This window comes from Camelus ferus, chromosome 12, assembly GCF_009834535.1.
Source record: "Camelus ferus isolate YT-003-E chromosome 12, BCGSAC_Cfer_1.0, whole genome shotgun sequence".
NCBI lineage: Eukaryota > Metazoa > Chordata > Mammalia > Artiodactyla > Camelidae > Camelus > Camelus ferus.
This window is the reverse complement of record NC_045707.1, coordinates 30,122,724-30,145,158: the sequence shown is the minus strand read 5'-3', so window position 1 is coordinate 30,145,158 and position 22,435 is coordinate 30,122,724. Positions and strand designations below refer to the sequence as shown.

The 22,435-nt window shown below is 34.1% G+C and overlaps 1 protein-coding gene across 2 annotated transcripts in view; it reads left to right on the top strand.

Moving 5' to 3' along the window:
• The window catches only part of LRRK2 (leucine rich repeat kinase 2), a 135,469-nt gene that overhangs the window by 55,565 nt on the left and 57,469 nt on the right, over positions 1-22,435 (top strand). For both annotated transcript variants that reach the window (XM_014566825.2, XM_006193663.3), the window contains exons 20-30: positions 719-907; positions 6,730-6,848; positions 7,289-7,358; positions 7,865-8,082; positions 10,419-10,669; positions 11,111-11,259; positions 14,704-14,797; positions 16,874-17,060; positions 18,168-18,349; positions 20,824-21,053; positions 21,462-21,589. In XM_014566825.2, coding sequence (XP_014422311.1) covers positions 719-907; positions 6,730-6,848; positions 7,289-7,358; positions 7,865-8,082; positions 10,419-10,669; positions 11,111-11,259; positions 14,704-14,797; positions 16,874-17,060; positions 18,168-18,349; positions 20,824-21,053; positions 21,462-21,589 — 1,817 coding nt within the window. The remainder of the gene's footprint in view (positions 1-718; positions 908-6,729; positions 6,849-7,288; positions 7,359-7,864; positions 8,083-10,418; positions 10,670-11,110; positions 11,260-14,703; positions 14,798-16,873; positions 17,061-18,167; positions 18,350-20,823; positions 21,054-21,461; positions 21,590-22,435) is intronic.

Genomic DNA, 22,435 nt, shown 5'->3' with positions numbered 1-22,435 from the left:
TTTGATTAAAGAGCATTGTGAATTCAGAGCTTTAGAACACTTACCAGGTACTGCTAGACTGAGTTACATATACGTTATAATACAGACGAGGAGAGTAAGATTTGAAGACATTTTCCAGGCTGTAGGTACAACAAGGAGGACTCTGCCAACTTACGTCTTCATAACAGAGCATAATGTAAAACGCAATAAAATAGCAAGAATGTTAACTTTGAAATTTCAGCAGATTTCCCAGTAGAATGAACCGCTTAGCAAAGAGTTTATAAAAATAAGAATTGAGTTTCTTCCATGTTCTGAGCATCGTACTAAAAACTTAAGCTGCATCGTTTCCTTTCATCTTTTCCATAATCCTGTGCTGTGAATATTGTTGTCTCCTCTTCCCAGCTAGGACACTGACGCTCAGGGAGCTGGTATAACTTGCAAGTGACTTCAGCTCCGGCCTGGCTGGCTTCAAAGCCCACGCCCTTTCCTAGTGCACGTTTATTTTATAAAGATTCAGGGTTGTCACCTACACCAAAACTTCGTGTAAATTTGGATGATTGTTAAGAAATTTAAATTCATTGTCTGCTACTTATACACTATCACAATTGTAAAGTGAGTCTGAAGTAAGAATAAAACATTCTCTGAAAGTATGAGAATACATGAGAAACTTTGGTATGAGATATGTTTGTTTTTGTATAACTGCTGATTTCTAAGTTGCTGTGTATCTTTTTATTTTTAGATATGGGCTCCACCCTAGCAAGAATGGTGCTCAGATATCAGATGAAAAGTGCTGTGGAAGAAGGAGCAGCCTCAGGCAGCAATGGCAATCTTTCTGAAGAAATACTGGATAAATTTGACGAATGGACCTTCATTCCTGAGTCTTACGTGGACAGTGTGTTTGGTCAAAGTGATGACCTGGATAGTGAAGGTAATAATTACAAAAAAAAAATAGTTCCTATTAATTTTTAAAATTCTTATCCTCTGGCATTGAACAATAGAAATTGAGATTAAAACCTGATTTAATTCATTTAGAAAAACTTGAGGAAAACTGTTCATTATTGGAAATAGTTAATGCTTGCTAACTATTATTTAGCTACTAGTTAAGGCAGTGATTGTCAAGAAAATGTCTCTCTGCACTTAGACGTGTTATAATACTGCCCATCGTTAGTGAATGGTGACTAGTGCAATGAAAACACTCTGATTCAGACTGGAATTAGGTTCCATGTTCCATCATTGACTAGATCCTTTTGTGGCTTGTGAAGCCCCTTACCCTTATTAAAAGTAGTGTTGCTTTTTTTTTTTAATAGATTCCATATATAAGTGATATCATGTGGTATTTTTCTTTTTCTTTCTGGCTTACTTCACTTAGAATGACAATCTAAAAGACAAACGGACTTATTTACAAAACAGAAATAGATGATAAATTGGGAGTTCGAGATTTGCAGGTACTAACCACTAAATAAAATAGATAAGCAACAAGTTTATACTGTACAGCACAGAGATCTATATTCAATATCTTGTTAGTAACCTATAATGAAAAAGAATATGAAAATGAATATATGTGTGTATTTGTATGACTGAGCTATTATGCTGTACACCAGAAATTGACACATTGTAAACTGACTGTACTTCAATTAAAAAATTAATTAATATTAAAAAAGGTAATGTTGCTAATCTTCCAGGATTATTTATAGGAAAAATGTGTATTAAGTATCTGGGAGAGTGCTTGCAAATAGGAAGTGCTTAATAAACATATTTTTACCTTTATTCGAATTAAAAATAATATTAATATTTCAATAACTCACAAGATAAAAAATTGACATGGCAAGATATTAATGACAGTGATTAAGGCTGACATATTTAACACAATGCAGTTTGGTAAAAATGGTGTGAGGTGCTTTTTTATTAACACAATGTGAGTAAAGACTGTGGATGATAGAATAAAGGCATTTGAGAGGGCAAAAAGTAAGGGTTATTCCAGAATCTCATATCTCAAGTCCAAGTGTTTTTTGAAACCAACTTTATTGAGATATAATTAATATAAAGTAAAATGTACCCATTTTAAGTATATGTTTTCATGGGTTTTGAAAACCCATGCATCCATCTAATCATCACCACTCCTAAGTTATGTGGCATTTCTGTCATCCAAAAAGTCCCTCTCTGTGCCTCTTCACAAAAACCTTGGCCCTTGGCAACCACTGATTAGCTTACTGTCACCGTAGATTAAATTAGTATTTTCTCACGTTTCATATAAATAGGATACAGTATGTCCTCTTTTAAAAGTCTGGCTGTTTTCTAAAGTGGTTGCACCACATCATGCTCCCACCAGCAGTGTATGGAGATTCTAGTTGCTCTGCATCCTCATCACACTGTAACACAGTGTTGTAAGTCAGTTTAATTTTAGCCATCCAGTGTGGGTGTACTCCTAGCTCATTTCGGTATAATTTTCATTTCCCTGAAGACTACTGATATTGAGAATATTTTCATGTTCTTATTGGCCGTTCGTATGTTTTCTTTGTGGAGTGTCTGTTCAAATCTTTGCTAACTTTTAACCGGGTTATTCTCTTATTACAGTATTGTAAGACTTTTCTATATACTCTTAAGTAGGAAACTTTTGCCAGTTATTTGAATTACAGATATTTTCTTTCAGTTATAGCTTGTCTTTTCATTTTATTAATGTGATTTTTCAAAGAGCAGAGGTTATAAATTTTGAAAAATGCAATGTTTCAGTTTTTTCCGGCTTGTGCTTTTTCTGTCCCACTTAAGAAATCTTTTTCTATCTTAAATTTGTGAATATTTTTCTTCATATGTTTCTTCATAGAAGTGTTAAAATCTTACCTTTAATATTTAGGTCTACAATTCATTTTAAGTTAATTTTGGTGTTACGGTGTCAGTGAAGAATTGACATTTTTTTCCCCACATGGATATCCAGTTTTAACATCATTTATTGAACATACTATATTTCCTCATTGAATTAATGGCATGTTTGTCCAATTTAATAGACCATATAGGTGTGGTCCTATATCTGCATTCTTTATTCTGTGCCATTGATTTATCTTTTTCAATACCACACAGTCTTGATTATTTTAATCAATAGAGGCCTTAAAATCTGGTAGCATAAGTTCTCTGGTGGTGTTCGTTTTTCTTTTTTTTTTTTTTAATTGAAGTATTGTCAGTTTACAATGTTGCATTAATTTCTTGTGTACAGCATAGTGATTGAATTATACATATGTATATACATTCTTTTCCATTATAGGCTATTACAAGATATTGAATGTAGTTCCCCCTGATATACAGTAAACCGTGTTGTTTATCTATTTTATGTATAGTAGTTATGTATAGTAGTTAGTGCCTGCAAATCTCTAGTGGTGTTCTTTTTCAAAACTGTTCTTACTGTCCTAGGTTGTTTGCCTTTCCATATACATTTTAAATCAACTAATTAATTTTATGCTGGAATTTTTATTAGAATTAAATCTATACATACATCCAATATAGAATTAATGTATAAATAATATATTAGCTAAATAACAAAATTAACATATAAATAAAAATTTCTTTAGATTGAATCTGTAAATAAATTTGAGAGAACTGATGTCTTAATGAGTCTTCTGACTATAATTGTAGTATATATTTCCATTTATTTGTCATTTCAGATTTCTCCCACCAATGTTTTGTATTGTATGTCTTCTGATGATATTGGATATAGTATTTTATTTGAATTCAAATTTCCAGTAGTTCACTGCTGGCTCATAGAAATGTGGTTGATTTTGTTGTATATTGATGTATCCCGTGGGCTTGCAAAACTCATGAATTCTAACAATTTTTTGTTTAATCCATAAATTTTTCTATGTTCACAATAAAGCCATTTGCTAATAAAGACAGATTTACTTCTTGCTTTCTAATCTATATATCTTTTTTTTTTTTCATGCCTTATTGCACTGGCTAGGACCTACAATACTATGTTGAATAGAAGTGGTAAGAGTAGGCATTGTTCCTTGGTTTCCAAACTTAGGCGGAAAACATTCAGTCTCTCATCATTAAGTATGATGTTATCTATAGGTTGTTTTTTTTTTAATAGACATTCTTCATCAGGTTGAGGAAGCTCGTATTTAGTAATCATTTGCTGAGACTTTTTATCATAATGAGTGTTGGAAAATGCTTTTCTGCATCTGTTGAAATGGGCGTATTTTCTTCCTTTATTCTGTGTTTAGTTCATTACATTGTTTGATTTTCTAATGTTAAACAAAACTTGCTTTTCTGGGGTAAATCTCACTTGGTTTATTATCCTTTAAAAATGTTGTTTGGTTTGTTTTTCTAAAATTTCTTTAAGGATATTGCATTTATGAGGGGCACTGGTCTTTAGTTATATGTTTCTTTGTAACTCTGAGGCTAATACTAGCCTCTTGGCAGGCGGAAGACTTTTTAATTATAAATATAATACCTTTAATAGGTTTATGGTTATTTTGATTTTCTATTAGCTCTTGTGTCAGTTTTTGTAATTTGCAACTTTCAAGGAATTTGCCCATTTTACATAAGTTGCCAAATTTATTTATTTGATGTTATTTATAGTAATTCTCTTATTATCCTATTAATATTTATAAGGTCATTAGTGATACCTGATCTTCAATTCTTAAAATTGGTAATTTTTGTCTTTCCTTTTTTTCCTCTTCAGTCTTGCTCAAGAATTATCCCTTTTATTGATCTTTTCAAAGAATCAATTTTTTGTTTCATGGATTTTTCTGTATTGACTGTCCATTTTTTTTTCATTGATATTTGTTTTTGTCTTTATTTCCTTTTATTTTACTTATTTTGATTATGTGACACTTGACTCTTTTAAAATATGTTCTTAACTTGGAAGCTTAGAAGACTAATTTTAGACCTTTATAACCGTATAGTATAAACATTAAAGACCATGCAGATCTTTCTAAGCATCACTTTAGCTGCATCTCACAATTTTTATGTTCTATTTACATTCACTTTTGAAATTTTAAAATTTCTTTGTGATTTTTTTTTGACTCATGAGTTATTTAGAAGAGTATTGTTTATTTTCCAAATAGTTGGACATTTTTCCATGTAGCTTTCTCTTATTGTTTCCAAATTTAACTTTGTCATGATCAAAGAACCTACTCTGATGATTTCTATCCTTTCACATTTTTTGAGACATTCATTGTGATCTACTGTGTGGTCTATCTTGGTGAATGTTTCATGTGCAATTAAAAAAATGTGTATTTGGCTGTTGATGGGTCAAGTCAGTTAGGTCAAATTATTTGGTAGTATTTTTTAGATCTTCTATATCCTTACTGATTTTTCTCTCTACTTAGTATAATTAAGAAAGAAATGTCGAGATTGTAATTGTGGTTTTGTTAATAATGCTTTCCATTTGATCAGTTTATGCTTTGTGTATTTTGAATCTCTGTTATTGGGTGCACAAACACTAAGTACTGTAATTTTTTTTTGATGACTTAACCCCTTTATATTGATCGAAATTTGCATGTAGTATCATTTCCTTCATCCTGAAGAACTCCTTTTTACATTTTTTATAGTTCAGAGTTATAGGAAACCTCTGTGCAGATTACTAGAGTTCTTTTTCCCATGACTCTGTCTTGGAACTCCCAGTTAAGTTAGTCTCCATGAACACTGATTTCCATCTTCTCATCTCAGGAAAGCCACTGGGCTTTGTTTAAATTCCTTCTCCCTGTGTCCATGGCCCTTAAATTGCCTCCAGCAGAAAGCCAGGGTGATCATAAGGTTTACATACTTTGTTTTCCTCCTTTTAGGGATTACACAGTCCTGCACTGTCTGCTGTCCAATGTCTGAAACCAGTTGTTTAAAATATTTTGTCCAATTTTTTAGTTGCTTGTTGTGAGAAGATTAAGTTCAGTGTTTGTCACTCTGTCATGGCTTAAAGTAGGAACCTCATTAAGTATTTTTAAATGAAGGAAAACATCAGAAATGCTGAGATAAAAACAGTTGATTTTTGGATATGTAAATTTTATAATTTTTTGACACAATTAGTTCTTTATGCTTTTAAGATAAAGAGTGATAGAATTTAAAATCTCATGATTTTTCAAAAATGGCTCCATTATTTATCCTTAATAATATGATTTAATATTTATCTTTATTTTCTTGAAAATCTGTAATTTTAAAAGTATCTCAATTCTCAAAATAATTACCACCTAAACTCATTGTATTTATTTTAATGTCATTCCATAAATGAAACCATAAAAGATGTAATTCTAATAGAGATGTACTAAAATTGCTGAATTTTAAATAATTTAAAGTGTGATTCCAGTATTTAAAACAAGATTTGAAAATTTTCTAAGAATTTAGCAAAACAGAAAGGAATAACATTGATCGGATTTATGTATGAACTTTCTCTGCTTCCTGAACATGCATGTATTTATTATAGTATTTGTAATTTTTTTTTTTCACTTGGCTCTTTCTCATATGAGTACTACGAGCTCATATGAGGTCTGGATTATTTTTTCTACTTATCTTTATCCTGTGCTTACTCAGTGTCTAGTCTATGACAGCCATTCAATAAATATTTATGAATGAAGAAAAATGTGGTTGAGTTTGAAAATGAAAGCCGACATAGTTTATCATTTCTGTTTTAAAGATGTTACAACAGGAATTGGGCAATTTCCAGTCACGAAATGTGTTTAATCCTTGGTGATTGAACGATGATGCTAGCATCATATGTTCAGGTTAGCATTTCTTACTTGCCTTTATTTTATCATTTAAAAATAGGAAGTGAAGGCTCATTTCTTGTGAAAAAGAAATCAAATTCAATTAGCGTAGGAGAATTTTACCGAGATCCTGCCTTGCAGCGTTGCTCACCAAATTTGCAAAGACATTCCAGTTCGTTGGTAAGTTATATTGTGAAGATTGTGATTAAATGTTGTATATTTTGTTGACAGTCTCTCAATAACTGAAATTGTATGGCAAAGCTAGGAGCTATTGGTGCAAAAATTCCCTAATGTATGAAAACTTTGTATACAGAATATGTGTGTGTGCGCATGTGTGTGTGTGTGTGTGTGTGTATGCTATTTTAAATTTACATCTGTAGACTTCAGCATGTTTGGGGTATATAAGTACTCTGCCCACTTTAAAATGGTTTTACTCTTTGTTTTTACAGCTTCAAATCTGTGGAGCCCAGACTAGGTCTGTGTCTTACGGTGTGGCTTGGTTTTATGAATACGTTAGCTAGTAATCTTATAGTAACTCCTAAAGAAACCAGATAGAAAAATGTTCCCTTTGCTCTAAAAAATGACGATAATTTTATAATAAATGTCTGTTTGTTTAAAAGGGACCCATTTTTGATCATGAAGATTTACTGAAGAGAAAAAGAAAAATACTGTCCTCAGATGATTCACTCAGTAAGTATTTGAAAGTAATCAGAAGCAAATAGATATTTTGAGCTGGATACAGCACTTTGTTAAATTTCCTCTGATTGTTCAGATTTTCTTGGTGCCAGTTTCATCTCACGTAGCTTTCAAATAATATTTGCCTAATGATTCCATAAACTAGAAAAATGAAATACAATTCTAGATTTAAAAATTTAGCTTGTATGATGTTTACCTAGGACACTTGTATCCTTCCTCCTGTTTCTCTGAAACCTGAATAATACCCTCACGAGTGCCACTTTTCACATTTTCCTCCAAGTCTGTTGTTTTTTTTTAACACTACTTATACCACCTGATTAAATATTTGCTATTTCCTGTTCATCTCTGCCACTGGAATGTAAGTTCCATAGTTTGGTTTTCTGTTGCATCTCCAGTGCCTTGAAGAGCGCCTGACACTATTAGGGGGTCAAAGTGCATTTACCAAGTGAACTTAAATTACTTGCTGATATTTTCATTTGTTTGTTTGTTTGTGACCAAAGGAATGTCAAAACTCCAGTCACATGTGAGGCATTCAGACAGCGTTTCTTCCCTGGCTTCTGAGAGAGACTGTATTACATCATTAGACCTTTCAGCCAATGAACTCAGAGATATTGACGCCCTGAGCCAGAAGTCCTGCATAAGCGGTCATCTGGAGCACCTTGAAAAGCTGGAGCTTCACCAGAATGCACTCACGAGCTTTCCACAACAACTCTGTGAAGTAAACTTAATTTACTCTTACAATTCTCAGGATCTTTGTGGGGCTTTTACACGTATATCTAACGCGCAGGCGTAAATCTTTAAAGGGAAGGTTCTACTTTTGTGTCTTTGGACAGTAATTCCCCCATTCTTCTGGCTGTCACACGAGGATCTTGTAGTCTGTGTGGTGTTCAGAAGCATGTGTGAGGGCAAGCGATGGAAATGGAAATGGAAATCTGATTAGAAAGGAATTCTAGGTTCTGTCCAGATGATACATGGTACGTATTAAAGTCCAGCAAGGCTGTGTGTTGATTATGCCTTCCATTATTTAATTCTAGGAAGACGACTTAAACTGTTTAAATTCAATTAAGCAGACTAGAATCAGACCTGGTCTGGCGGTACCGGCTCTCCTTAGCTACCAACCGTGTGACAATAAGAACGTGTTATCCCGACTGCTCTAGGCCCTCATTTTCTTGTCTGCAAAATACAGAGGCTCAACTGAACTATCCACAAGGCATTTATTGAGTTTTAATATTATCTACAACTTAAAAATTGATTTTATTTTGCTCAAGGTTATTTCATAAAAATTAAAGTATAAAACAGTTTGCTGATCAAGTAGTCCTCTGATGATTGTCTTTGTCATTCATTTTTATATACTGTCAGAAGTCAACAAAAATATCCTGACAAACTAAAATGATCTTACTACAAATTTTAAATTATTCAATTGAATTCTTGGATTTAACTGCAAAGTTTGATAAAGGATTATACCTGTTTTTTTTTAAACTAGTTTTATTGTAAATGCATTTTCCCCCTTTTTTAACTTATAAAATTGACCATAATTTTTACATATTTTAAAGGCAACATTGTATGATTTTAGAATATATGTAAGTGGTGTCTTTCCCCTACAGTTTGTATATCTGGAGAGAGAGAAGAAAGGTGACCCCTACCCCTAGCCCAGTGTCTACACTGTGTCCTCTCTCTCCTCCTCTTTTCTTAAGTCCTTTGAGTCACAAGGGCCTCATTTTAATTTTTTAATTTTATTTTTTTAATTAAAATTTGTTTTAGTTTACTTTAAATTTTTTGGGGGAGGGAAGGAATTAGTTTATTTATATATTTATTCTAATGGAGCTACTGGGGATTGAACCCAAGACCTCCTCGATGCATGTGCTCTTCCACTGAGCTCTACCCTCCCCCCACAAGGGCCTCACTTTAAATGTCACTTCCTTACCCTCTGCTTCCTGTCTTCTCCTCATTCCCGCTCCAGACTAGCTTGGCTACCATCTGGTTTGCATTTCCATGGCACCCACTGCTTTTCCTCCGATGGTCATTACTAGCTCAGTAGATGATTACCGAACTAATTTGTGAAGGGAGTACTGACTGATACTTGGTAGATCTTCAGTAAATATTTGCTAGAGAGTGAGTAAAAGAAAACTAGATTTAGCCTAGCTAAAACAAAGGGAATTTGAGGAGAGCTTGGCAAAGTGAGCTATGTCAGGGCATTCAAAGACTGGACCAGCTCATCTGCTCTTAAGGAAATTTCACATCAGCACTACTAGACGGAACTTTTTGTTACTGGTTTTAATTGTGTCTCTTTACAAGCAAAATTTGCTGATTAAACCTTGGGAATAAATAATGCAAAAATCTTTCCTGTGAATAATCCAGTAGGATCTGAAACAGTGGTAGAAATTTTGAAACCAATTTTGGGGCAAAGATCCATTTATAAGCTTTATAATCATGTCTTTAGAATTCCATGTGAGGATAAATACATATATTGATATATAAAAAGGAGAATAGGGAAATTTTGCTATTATCATAGTAGAATTAGAAATTGCTTCAAAAGAGAAAATAGAGATTTGAAACAAAAAGTTCCATTTAAAAGAGAAGGCTATAAAATGAAACATGTATTATTATATACATGACTGTTTTAAGGCTAAGTCTTATATTCGAATGTATTTCAATTTCCAAAAGCTAGTGTTAAGAAAATGTATTCCCAGGGTTATATTGTACTGCTTATTCATTAAATTATCAGTTCAGATGTTTGTTGGAGTGTATTATTCTTCCAGTTTACTCATTGCAGGAATCATTTACCAAAAAGCTGAATTAAACTCTAAGCCTTATTTTTGTGATCTTTCTTTTGCCAGTCTATCTGTTAAATTTTTCCTGGGTTTACTTATTTTACAGCAGAGCTGGTAGGACCAGTCAGTCTATTGAAGTTCTCCTTCAATAGGTTGTGTTTTCAAGTTTTTTGGAAAATTCTTAAATGATTCTAGTTACCTGAGGTATGGAAGGCAGAAATAGGAGCTGAACTTAAGTTTTGCAGACGGTTCATTTTAGAATGTTAACGTGTTGTCTTTCCAGACTCTGAAGTGTTTGACACATTTGGACTTGCACAGTAATAAATTTACATCATTTCCTCCCTACTTGTTGAAAATGAATTGTATTGCCAACCTCGATGTCTCTCGAAACGACATTGGACCCTCAGTAGTTTTGGATCCTGCTGTGAAGTGCCCGACCTTGAAACAGCTTAACCTCTCCTATAATCAGCTGTCTTCTCTTCCTGAGAACCTTGGTGATGTGGTAGAGAAACTGGAGCAGCTCATTTTAGAAGGGTAAGAAGACAAGGGAGGGTATAGCTCAAGTGGTAGAGTGCATGCTTGGTGTGCACGCGGTCTTGGATTCAAGTCCAGTACCTTCATTAAAATAAATAAATAAACCTAATTACCTCCCCTGCAAAAAAAAAAAAATAATAATGATTAAAAGAAAAGAAAAGGGTACTTTGCAGACAGAAAGGTTGCCTCACATTGAAGTTTCATAAAGTTGACATACAATGATGTTTCCAGAGCCATGGCTTTTTACATGGTAATGTGATAAAAGACCGAGGCCATTCATAATATAGCTTCCTATCAATTGATTTACATTTTTACAACTAATTTGAAAATTAATAAATCTGCTTTGATGCTATTCTTTGAAGGCATTTTGTTTTAATTTTTTTTTCACTCAAAGCGTGTGAATTTATACAATTTAATCCTCATTTTGTCTCTTCTGAGTAGCAATAAAATATCAGAAATATGTTCCCCTTTGAGCCTGAAGGAACTGAAGATTTTAAACCTTAGTAAAAACCACATTTCATCTCTGTCGGAGGACTTTCTGGAGACTTGTCCTAAAGTGGAGAGTTTAAGTGCCAGGATGAATTTTCTTGGTAAGCATTTTATGTGAGCCTTCCCCTTCCGATACCTTTGAGTTGTTACAGGATGAGTGATATATAGACATTTTAGATGGGGATTTAAATGTGATGCTTCAGTTTAAATATTATGCTGGAGATTTAAATACAAAGTTAGCAGATTGGTGATAAAAAGAAATGAGCTGTCAAGCCATGAAATACGGAGAGAACTTAAATACATATTGCTGAGTGAAAGAAGCCAATCTGAAAAGACTACACTTTGTATAATAATTTCCACTATATGACATTTTGGGGAAGGCAAAACTAAGGAGACAGTAAAACAATCAGTAATTTCCAGAAGTTTGGAAGGAGGGAGAGAGTGATGATGAGGTGGAGAATAGGGGATTTTTTAGGACAGTGAAATTATTTTGGGTGATACTGTAATGTGGATACATGTCATTATACATTTGTCAAAACCCATAGAATACAGTACACAGAGTGAACTCTATTGTAAACTGTGCACTTTTGTTATTAATAATGTATTAATATAAGCTCATCAATTATAACTTATACCAAACTATGCCATTTGTTCACTAGAGGGAAAAGATGTATGTGTGTGGGGTGGTGGTGGTGAGGGGAGAAGGTAGATGTAGGAACTCTGTACTTTCTGCTCAATTTTTCCATAAACCTCAAGCTGCTCTAAAACTAGTCTACTTTTAAAATATTAAAACATTAAAATTTTAATTACAATATTTAATACGTTATTATCATAGGCTAAAATGTCACTATTTTGGACTACAAATAGTCATTAAACTGTGGTTCCTTTTACTCTATTAAAAATTCATGTAGCTGTCGTGAGCTGGTTGAAGCAGAAATACTGAGCTTCCTACTGAAGTTTCAGCAATTTTTTTGGGTTAAAGTACTATTAAAATTTTTTTTAGAAATAAAATTAATCATTTGAAAGTTTCAAATTTTTAAGGTTAATGTGTGTCATTGGGCTTTTGCTCTGTGCAAAATATTACAGTAATACTCAATATGATTGTTGTTTTTAGTAAAAGTCCTGGAACGCTCTGTGTGAGACAACAGGGAACCATGTTCAGTTGTAGCCTACCTGAAAGTTCTGATAATGAGGGGCAAAATACTTTTACAGAAATAAACGGAAACTTGCCCTATTTTATCTTTCTTACTGGAGGCCACGTACACCTTGCCACCCACGTGGCTGTCCTATACCTGATGTGGTAAAACAACTTTTAATACTGTTTAATCGCAGAATACAGTTCGATCACTTATTTTAAAAGATTTTGGTTTTCCAGAACTTTCCAAAACTACTAACAATAAAATCTTTATTAATTTGTGTAGAATTTTCCTCCTTTTTCCCTTACTTCCACCTTCTTAGGTATTGGCCATGTTCTTACTATGAGCCTGTAACTGGGGATAGAGTGATTTCCTCACAAGTGAACAAAGCAAGTGCAGTCCCTGGCCTTAGTAGTTAAGTTCCGAAGACAGGCATTAAATAATGATGGCACAAATAGATGTCGGAGAAGTTTCAGGACGCTGCGAGGGTACCTCCAGGGGATCTGGTCCAGACTGTGGAGGCAGGGAAGCATCTCTGTGTCTGTGACATTTAATTAAGCTGGGTCTGGGAAGAAGAGCGTCCGAGGGAGCCTGAGGCTAGCTTATGGTCAATATGTCATCTCAGTGCAGTCTCACAAAAATCTTAGAAGGTAGGACAGGTATGAGCTCTCCTTGACTAATTGAGGAAATTGAAGTGCTGAGATTTTCGTGGGACATGTTCAGGGGCATAGAATTAATTAATTAGCTGTTGCGAAACCTTGAATATACCTAGGTTCAAAAAATCCATTTGCTTTGCACTACACAACTTGAATAGTTTTAGAAGTGGTCTTATATTTGGAAAGATGCCATGTGGAGGTAATATCTGAGTGGGACCACTAACCATGGCAGATAATCCCATGTGAAATGAAGTTTCAGTTCTTTGATTTTATAAGTCTTTTCCATATAGAATCTGAACCTCCAGACTCTTGATTCCTAAGTGGAGAATCATTTCAATTAATTTATTTTGCCACAAATACTTTTTGGAAATAGCTTCTAGTAATGTCGTGGAACATTCTGACCCCGGAAGATTTTGTAGATAAGGCATAACCCAACCCATATTTTTAACCTTGAAAATACTAAGAAATAATTTCTCAAGCCACTTGCACAGAACCCAGATTCTTAGATCTCTAAAGAATCTCAGAGTTCATCTGGTCTAGCCACGTTGTTTTTACAGATGAGAAAACAGGCTGTATGATTTGCTCAATTTCCAAAATTGTGTTCCGTAGAATCTTATTCCTTGGAGGTACCTCACACTGTATTTTCCTTTTGGAAATTCATAAAATATACCAGAATATTGAGAACTCTGAGATATTTCACTTTAGTTTGCCTAGTGTTTCTGCAATCTCGTAAGATCACATGATCAAAGAATACTTTTATTCAGTAACATCCATAACGGCTATTCCATAGAACACTCTTTACAAGATGGTATTGTAGAGAATTTTTGTTTTTATATTCTATTGTGGATTAGTAAAATATTCCAAAGTGTTTTGTTGGACTTTCTTCAGAGTAATTTGAATTAATGTATAATGTATGTCACAAAATCCACACAAAATTTGAAGTGAATATTCTAAAAATTTCTACTTTGTCCAGACCAGCAGATGAATTTATATTTAGACATGTATACAGTTTTCAGGTTAAAAGAGTATTGTAATTTGGTGTATTGTTTTAATGTTTAGTGATAGTATTGACTTATTTTAAAAGTAGGTTTTTTTTTTTTTTGAGTAAAGGTAGATTTAGAGAGATACATACTGCATAAAGTGGAGGCGGTTTCAGAAGGCAAGAGAAGGGCCCCGAGGTGTGGGGGATGGGTGCTCAGGTTAGAGTAAAAGTAGGTACACACTCCACAGACAGGGTGCAGGCCATCTCTGAAGAGGAGGGAGCAAAAAGGCACCAGGAGGCGCTGTGCTGTCAGTTTTTAAGGGCTCAGTAGCTTCTTATGCTAGTAAGTGGAAGGACCATTCTAACTAGCCTGGGGAAGGGGCTGAGATTCCCAGGAAGTTGGCCATTTCCCACTCTTTGACCTTTTGTGGCTAGCCTTGGGGCTGTCATGGCGCCTGTGGGAGTGTTGTTTATCATGCTAATATGTTACAAGGAACATATAATGAAGCTCAAGGTCTACTAGAAGTCAAATCTCCCACTGTCTTGAGCCTCAAGGTCTATTGGGGTTTGAATCTTTCGCTGTTCTGATGTGAATTGCTGTGTTATTTAGAAGTAGATATTTTTTTTACTGTCAGTGTGAGACTGGAAATTAAAGCGTGACAAATCTTTGTGGTAGCTATTCTTAGTGTAGAATTTAATGGAAATCTAGTCAAAGTGATTAAAGTGTCCGTTATCTCACTCCTGTTTTTTTTTTTTTTTTTTTTTTTTCAGTTGCTATGCCTTTTTTGCCTTCCTCCATGACAAGCCTAAAATTATCTCAGAACAGATTCACATGTGTTCCGGAAGCAATTTTAAGTCTTCCACAGTAAGTTTATTATTTTAATTTTATAAACTGCAAGCTGGAATAGAACCTTCAGAAATATGGTTTTGACTTAGACAGTTAAATGTAATTGATTTCTAACCCTACTAAGCCTAATGTTTTAAAATCTGTGAACGTTTGACTTTTACTAGACAAAAGACCTAAGTTGTTACTTGGACTTTTTAACTTTTATATTAATTTAGTGTGCTTTTGTGTAGAAACAATTTAAGATTAATTCACTGTTGCATTATTATAATCAAATGAGATTGTACTGGCTGTCACTTTAACTTTCAAAATTTCACTTGATCTTGGGCATTATGTTGCTAAGATACTGTTCACTTTGAAATTATACTTAAGTTTGAGTGACATTTTTGGTGACGATTAGGACAATTTATGTAGTTGCAGGTATTTGGTGATATTTTTGCTTAATTTCAGTAAAAAAAAAAGCTTCCTGCTTACTGCAAATTCCAGCATTAATTAGATTTCAAATGTGTTGTCATCTTAAATGCTATTCCACTAGTGTTATATATTATAAACAAAATCCATAAATGTACCTTTGCAAACACATACATATACAGGCACAGAATACTTAGTTATAAGCTAGCCATAGATGGTGTCAGACAGACGTATAATAGTTCATGTAAATCTAGGTTTAGAATGTGTCAGACTGTTCTAACTGCTTTTTTTTTTACATAGTGGATCATCTCTTTAATCTTCCTAATATCCTACAGAATAGTTATTATTATCATCTCCCCTGTATAATGAGAACACTGTTTCATTAGAGAAATGGAGTAACTTATCAAAAGTCATAGTTCTTAAACATTGGTGGTTTGATTTCAGACTCTTAACTCTGACATACAGGCAACTATAGAATACAGGTAGTCCTATATTTTAAATATAATATATTCCTAAAAATGTGTTTGGAAGCCTAATATTGATTAGGAGAGCCATGCTGTAAATAAAGTTTCTTCCCAGAGAACTAAAAATATATTATTCTGTCCCTAATTACTCTATACCTTTAGACGCCATCTTCAGGCATACATTTCCAGCATTTTATATGTGTTTCTTCAAAAGCATTCTTTTGTTTCACCAATGAGCTTGCAGTTGGCCAGCTTAAGTCTCCAAGCTTCTTCTTAAAGCTAAGAGGCACTGCTTTTGAGCAACCTGATGATTCTCAACTTTGTCTCAGTGGCATTGTTTGTTAGACATACGTGTCTTATCTTTAATGCAGTCAAATTAATTTTTGTGTTTTCACACATTTTATAAGATAACTGGGGCAAATCTAGTATTGTTTGAAAATAAGAGTGAAAATGTTGCTGTGCAGATCTGAATCTTGGTCTAGCAGGCAGTACAGCTTTGTGAGCTTACAGTTAATTCATCGTGCTTCAAATATGCCGGAGGAAGGGATCAGTATACAGTTGTAAACGTCCAGGCAACCTTTTACGTAGTCCATTATACCACAAGCACTGACTGTCTTTATTCTTCCTATACGTGTATGCTTATATATGACATGTGTTTTTCTGCTATTTCCTGCTAAGTTTGGGTGGCTATTCCTGTGTGAAAGCAAGTTTGCACTGAGGGCCTACTATATACAAGACACCATGCTTAATATGTTATTTTTCACAGAGACAAGCTGGTAAAAATGATACTAAACTTGAGGACCCAACCTCTGAAGAATCCAGACATGACTGAAATTGAAAAGAGAAATGGGGGCTACATATTTGTAAATCTTGTATGGAAGGCATTTTAATGACCGTTTTTGCATTTGTTAATTATGATTTTTCATGCATCATAAGGGTTTGTATTCCGAGATTGACTTTTTTTGCATCTGAAGTAAGGAAGTTAGGCCTCGATTTTTTTTAACGGTCCTTATTTAAATGTCATTCCTACTGAGACATGCCTTTTTTCCTAGGCCACATATACCTTTATGTGCACAGAATACCACACATGCATACTTACATATAGATAATGTTAGTTTTAAAGTTATGTCTTATTCTCACTCGGGTGAAAATTACTTGTGATGTTATTTCATGTGTTTGAAACTGCTCATTGGATTTTTATCGCCACATTGTATTGTTTCAGCCTGCGGTCCTTAGATATGAGCAGCAATGATATTCAGTATCTGCCGGGTCCTGTGCACTGGAGATCTCTGAACTTACGGGAACTCTTGTTTAGCCATAATCGGATCAGTGTCTTGGACTTGAGTGAAAAAGCCTGTGCCTGGTCTAGAGTAGAGAAACTACATCTTTCCCATAATAAACTGAAAGAGGTAAAGAGGTCACCTTTATTTGTTTAAAATGATTGCCAGCTTGAAAATACGCTTTCGTAATTTGTATGATTACATTTATCATTTCAAAATCTTATTTGATATTGCTTACCTTTTGAATAAGATCTCATCCTGCCCGGGTTATATTAGCAATGCTTAATTTCCTTAAAGATACCACTTCTTGTGCTCTGTTTTATTTTGAATATCTCTATATATTTAGTTATGAATGTGTGTAGTGCTTTAAGGGTGCCAGTTTTTCTCAAAATCTTTGATCTGTTAACAGACTCTCAGATATGATGTGTTTCTCTAGTTGTCACCAGGCCAAATATAGCCAGTGTTTTTCAGCTGACTTTCTTGTCTACATTCTTAAATTTCTGCATTCCTTCACCATGCTACCCTCACCTAAATGGGCCAATCTCTTTTATAAATCTGAAACTGATTATCCATGTATACCAGAAAATATATTTTTTTGCCAAGTCCAAGCCTGTTGCCTATAAAAGCCAAAAAAAGTGTCTGAAACCATGATTTTCAAAATAACTGTGAATATTTTTGAGTGCCTGATTTTTTATTTTTTTGCCAGCAAATTAATGTTTGCTATTATAAAAGTAATGACTACTGGCTTAAAAATTTGGAACAGAAAAAGTAATTCCAATTAGGATGCCAACGAAGGTATAAACATTTAGTTGTGTTTAAAGGACAGGAAGTTGCATATAAATTCGTCAGGACTAGATCTTTAGTTTTACTGAAGAGCGGAGTGTGAGGGAATAAACTGAAGCCACAGATATTTGGATTTGGATTCATATAAAGAACTTGTTTACTTTCACTGTTGTGAAGAGATGAAATATGTTACTCAGGGAGAATGGGTTTTTAAAGATGATGAATAAGTGACATAGACTCTTTTGGGTAATTCCTTTATGCTTTTTTTTTTTTTTTTTTTTACAGATTTATAATGCAAATTATAATAGAAAGTTTTAGAACTCCTTTAAAAGGTTGTACAAGTTGATGATGGGGTCTCTGAGCCTTTCTTGTTTCCTGTCAACATCTGTTTTTTTGGCAGCACACATGTCTTCCTTCCCATCAACAGGATTTGCCCTTTTTTATTTCATTCAGATTCCTCCCGAGATTGGCTGTCTGGAAAACCTGACATCTCTTGATGTTAGTTACAACTTGGAACTGAGATCTTTTCCCAATGAAATGGGGAAATTAAGCAAAATATGGGATCTTCCTTTGGATGAACTGCATCTTAATTTTGATTTTAAACATATAGGATGTAAAGCCAAAGACATCATAAGGTTTGATAATTTTATTTGTTTTTATTAAATTTGCTTCAGAGTTCCTCTTTCTGTGACTTTGATGGATGTACAGTTGCAATTTAGGAAAAAATTTGTAGTACTATCTAACATTGATATACTATGTGTCATTTTACTTATTAAACAGGTTTATCTATTAAATGGGCTTTTCATTTCCTCCCAGCCAAGTTAATGTCGAGAGAATGGCTTGTCCTCTTTTTCATGCTTTTCAGTACAAATGGACTCTAGAACGAGATTATTACTGTTGGGTCTCTTGTTACCAATTATTCAATCTAAATAAATAAACCCTGGTTTATAATAACTTCTCAAGCTGCATTTCATATAGCAAATAGTTACTATAGGTCTATTATATCTTAAGACATTATAGTTACTTAAATGATATAAAATTACTAACTTCAATTTTGTCTCTGAAACGGATAACCTAGTCAACTTGATCAATTTTGAAACCACCGTAACTTCCCACGTATCACCGTTTCTGGTTTTATGAACTTCAGTATCTGTGTTTATCTATATTTAATCTTATATGTTTCAGCTCAATTATCACATCTCGGTGTATCCTTGATGTGACTATAATATCCACTAAGTCAGGGAGCATGGCTGCGTTTACTCACTATTCAATTCTTGGCACCAAACTCAGAGTCTGACATGCAGTTAGTAAGTGTCGAATTACCAGTGAACTGCACAGTTACCTGATTCTCTTCTACTTAAATTTCCTTAAATTTATGTTCAACTTTTTGTCTCTTTTTATGACCAAAGATTTGGTTTTCTGTTCTCCTGAGCTTGATTTAATTTGAATTTAAAAAAAAGAGTTTGTCACCAGCTATCCTAAATAAACATTACCCTTCATCCTACATGATTTTTCACCTGAACCTGGGAAATATGGTCCTATAAAAATGTGTTTAATTCTTACTAAACATTTAATAGAACTAGTTTTCTGTGTATTATGCTATATTATCAGGCTACTATATAACAAAAGGTTTTAAAGGTATTTAATAGTTTTAGAGAGGACATAGACGTAGAGTAGTTTAGAAATTGTAGGCCTCATTTGCTCTTTTAAAGAGTGACAAAGAGTGGTGAATTATTAATAAATAGGCATTGGGACCACTGATTTTCTTGTTTAATTGGTAATGAAAACAGAACTTAAGTTTTGTACGTGAGACAATGACTGATTTCAGTAACAGCAGGTACAAGATCTCATCTGTCAGATCTTGTTTTCTGAAGCATCAAATAATTCAAGAAATGTAATGCTGCCTTTTGTGCATCAGGAATGGTCAGAGTCCTCTTAGTTGCGGGAATGAATCAGTCGGTATTCCCTGAGATTCACTTACAATTTAGTTTGCTTTTCTAATTTTAAGCTGTGGCAACATTTTAAGATAGTTGAAGTATATCTTTCTATATCCATTTTATTTTTGAGAACATTTAAAATGTACTATCAATTTAGAGGTGGTATTGTTAGTCACCTTTAATTAGTTTCAGTTGTTTTTACATTAAGATTATTAGGAGTAGCAACATATTATCTGCTGATAGTATAATCACTTATATGTATTTATTCTACAATTTTGAAATCCCAGTCTATCTCTTCCCACCCCCCACCCCCTTGGCAACCACAAGTTTATATTCTATGTCTGTGAGTCTATTTCTGTTTTGTATTTATGCACTTATATGTATTAATTTATAATGTAACCAATATCCTCTTCCTTTTCATATATATTATATATGCACATATGTGTTATGTATACCATATATGCATATATATGTACACATACACATACATAATGTACCCAATATGACCTCACTGTCAAGGTTTAGATTAGCAGTATGCTTATATACTTTATCTCGGTTCTCTGTCATGGGGCTTTGAAAAAAAATTTATATATATATATATATTTTATTGAAGTATAGTCAATTTACAATGTTGTGTCAATTTCTGGTGTACAGCACAATACTTCAGTCATATCGGAACACACATATATTCGTTTTCATATTCTCTTTCACCATAAGTTACTGCAAGATACTGAATATAGTTCCCTGTGCTATACAGTATAAACTTGTTGTTTATCTATTTTTTATATATTGGTATCTGCAAATCTCGAATTTTATACTTCATAATTTTCAGAGGTTTATTTGTGTTATTTAAAGAAATTGTGTATATGTATGTATAAAATTCTAATAAATATTACAAACATTTTGACATTTTGATTATTTCTGGTGATAGAGTGTCATCTGTGATAATACTAACAGTCATCGTCAACTACACCAACATCACTACAAAATATACATATTAATTGTGCATTGAAAGACGCATACATTATTAGCTGTATGATCTGTGCACTCGTTTGCATACTGTATTTTAGAACAGTGTGATATTTAAAAGAATTCAATATGTAAGAATTCACCTACATCGTAAGTACACTGTTAAGCAGTTTTTTATTTTATTTTTGTTTTTCAAATACCAGGTTCCTTCAGCAGCGGTTAAAAAAGGCTGTGCCTTATAACCGAATGAAGCTTATGATTGTGGGAAATACTGAGAGCGGTAAAACCACCTTATTGCAGCAATTAATGAAAATCAAGAAATCAGATCTTGGGATGCAAGGTGCCACAGTTGGCATAGACGTGAAAGACTGGCCCATCCAAGTAAGAGGCAAAGGGAAGAAAGACCTTATTCTAAACGTGTGGGATTTTGCAGGTATTTATTTTGCTAGAAATTTTTAAATTCACATGTATCTTCTTTTTAAAACAGGGATTTGAAAACTGAGTTTTCTGTTCTAATACTGCAAAGAGACCTGGTGGAGCCTGTGGAATTATTCCAAAACCATTATATTTCTCCTAATTTTACCCTTGCCACCAGAATGGAGAAGTCATGGAAGGATATGTTAGGTGCCCCTGAAGTTAAATTCTTGGTTGGTAGCGGACAGATCTGCGAAGCTCTCAATTCCTAGTGAAAATGCAGTATTGTCTTGTAACCAGTATCTTTTGATTGTTTTCCTCTTTTGCGTATGCTAAATAGTGGATGGCATGACCTTTTTTTTTTTTTTGGAAGAAGGACTCTTGCCTCTTTTCTGGAAGGCTGACACACTCTCCAATCTTTGCTCAGGTCGTGAGGAGTTCTACAGCACTCATCCCCACTTCATGACCCAGCGAGCCCTGTATCTTGCTGTCTATGACCTCAGCAAAGGGCAAGCTGAAGTGGACGCCATGAAGCCTTGGCTCTTCAATATAAAGGTGATCTGTTCTAATCATCTGAAAATAGAAAATAATTCTTGTGGGTTTTCTTTTTTTTATATATAAGGTAATTTACTTTGGGCAAACAGTTGCTTCAAAGAGTCTCTTCAAATACATTTTTAAAAGTTAGAAGCTCTAAAATTTTGCTTTAGGACATTCTATTAAAGAAAAGCAATCTGTTTACCAGCAGCTATGTCCTCGTGGCAATTAGTGTGAAGTCCTTCAGATCTTACAGTTTTAAATTGTTCCAGGTTAATACGTTCTTATGTTTGGAATTCTGTAATTTTTCCAATTTGTCACTTGCTGTCCTGCTTTTGGCTATTCCTTTATGTATATATGGTTTTAAATATATATGACTTCTTAGAAATGGAGACTAGAGTGAGAAGTGAATGATCTTTGAATGATGCCCCAGGGGGCTTTTCTGTGAGGCAAACCCTTAGAAAGATTTGTCAGTGAAGTGGGAGGAAAGGGGACAGAGCACAACCACTGAGGGAATGACACAGCCATTGAGGACAGGACCAACTGGCTAGAACCAAGATGGCGGAAGATTCAACTCCCAGTAGACCTTGAGCCTCATGGCGCACCCACAGGTGCCTTGATGGCTCCTAGGCTGACCATCGTAAAAGGTCAAAAAGTGGGCAAGGGGCCCCAATTCCTGGAAATACCCACCCCTTCCCCAAAGTTGTTGGAATGATCCCACTCATTAGCATATGAAATTGCCGAGCCCATTGAAACCTAACAACTCCGCACCTGGTGGTCCCTCTCTCTCTTGCCTTCTGAGTCGGCCCACACTTTGTCTACGAAGTGTGTATCTGCTTTTACTTTAAAGTAAACATCCCCACACCT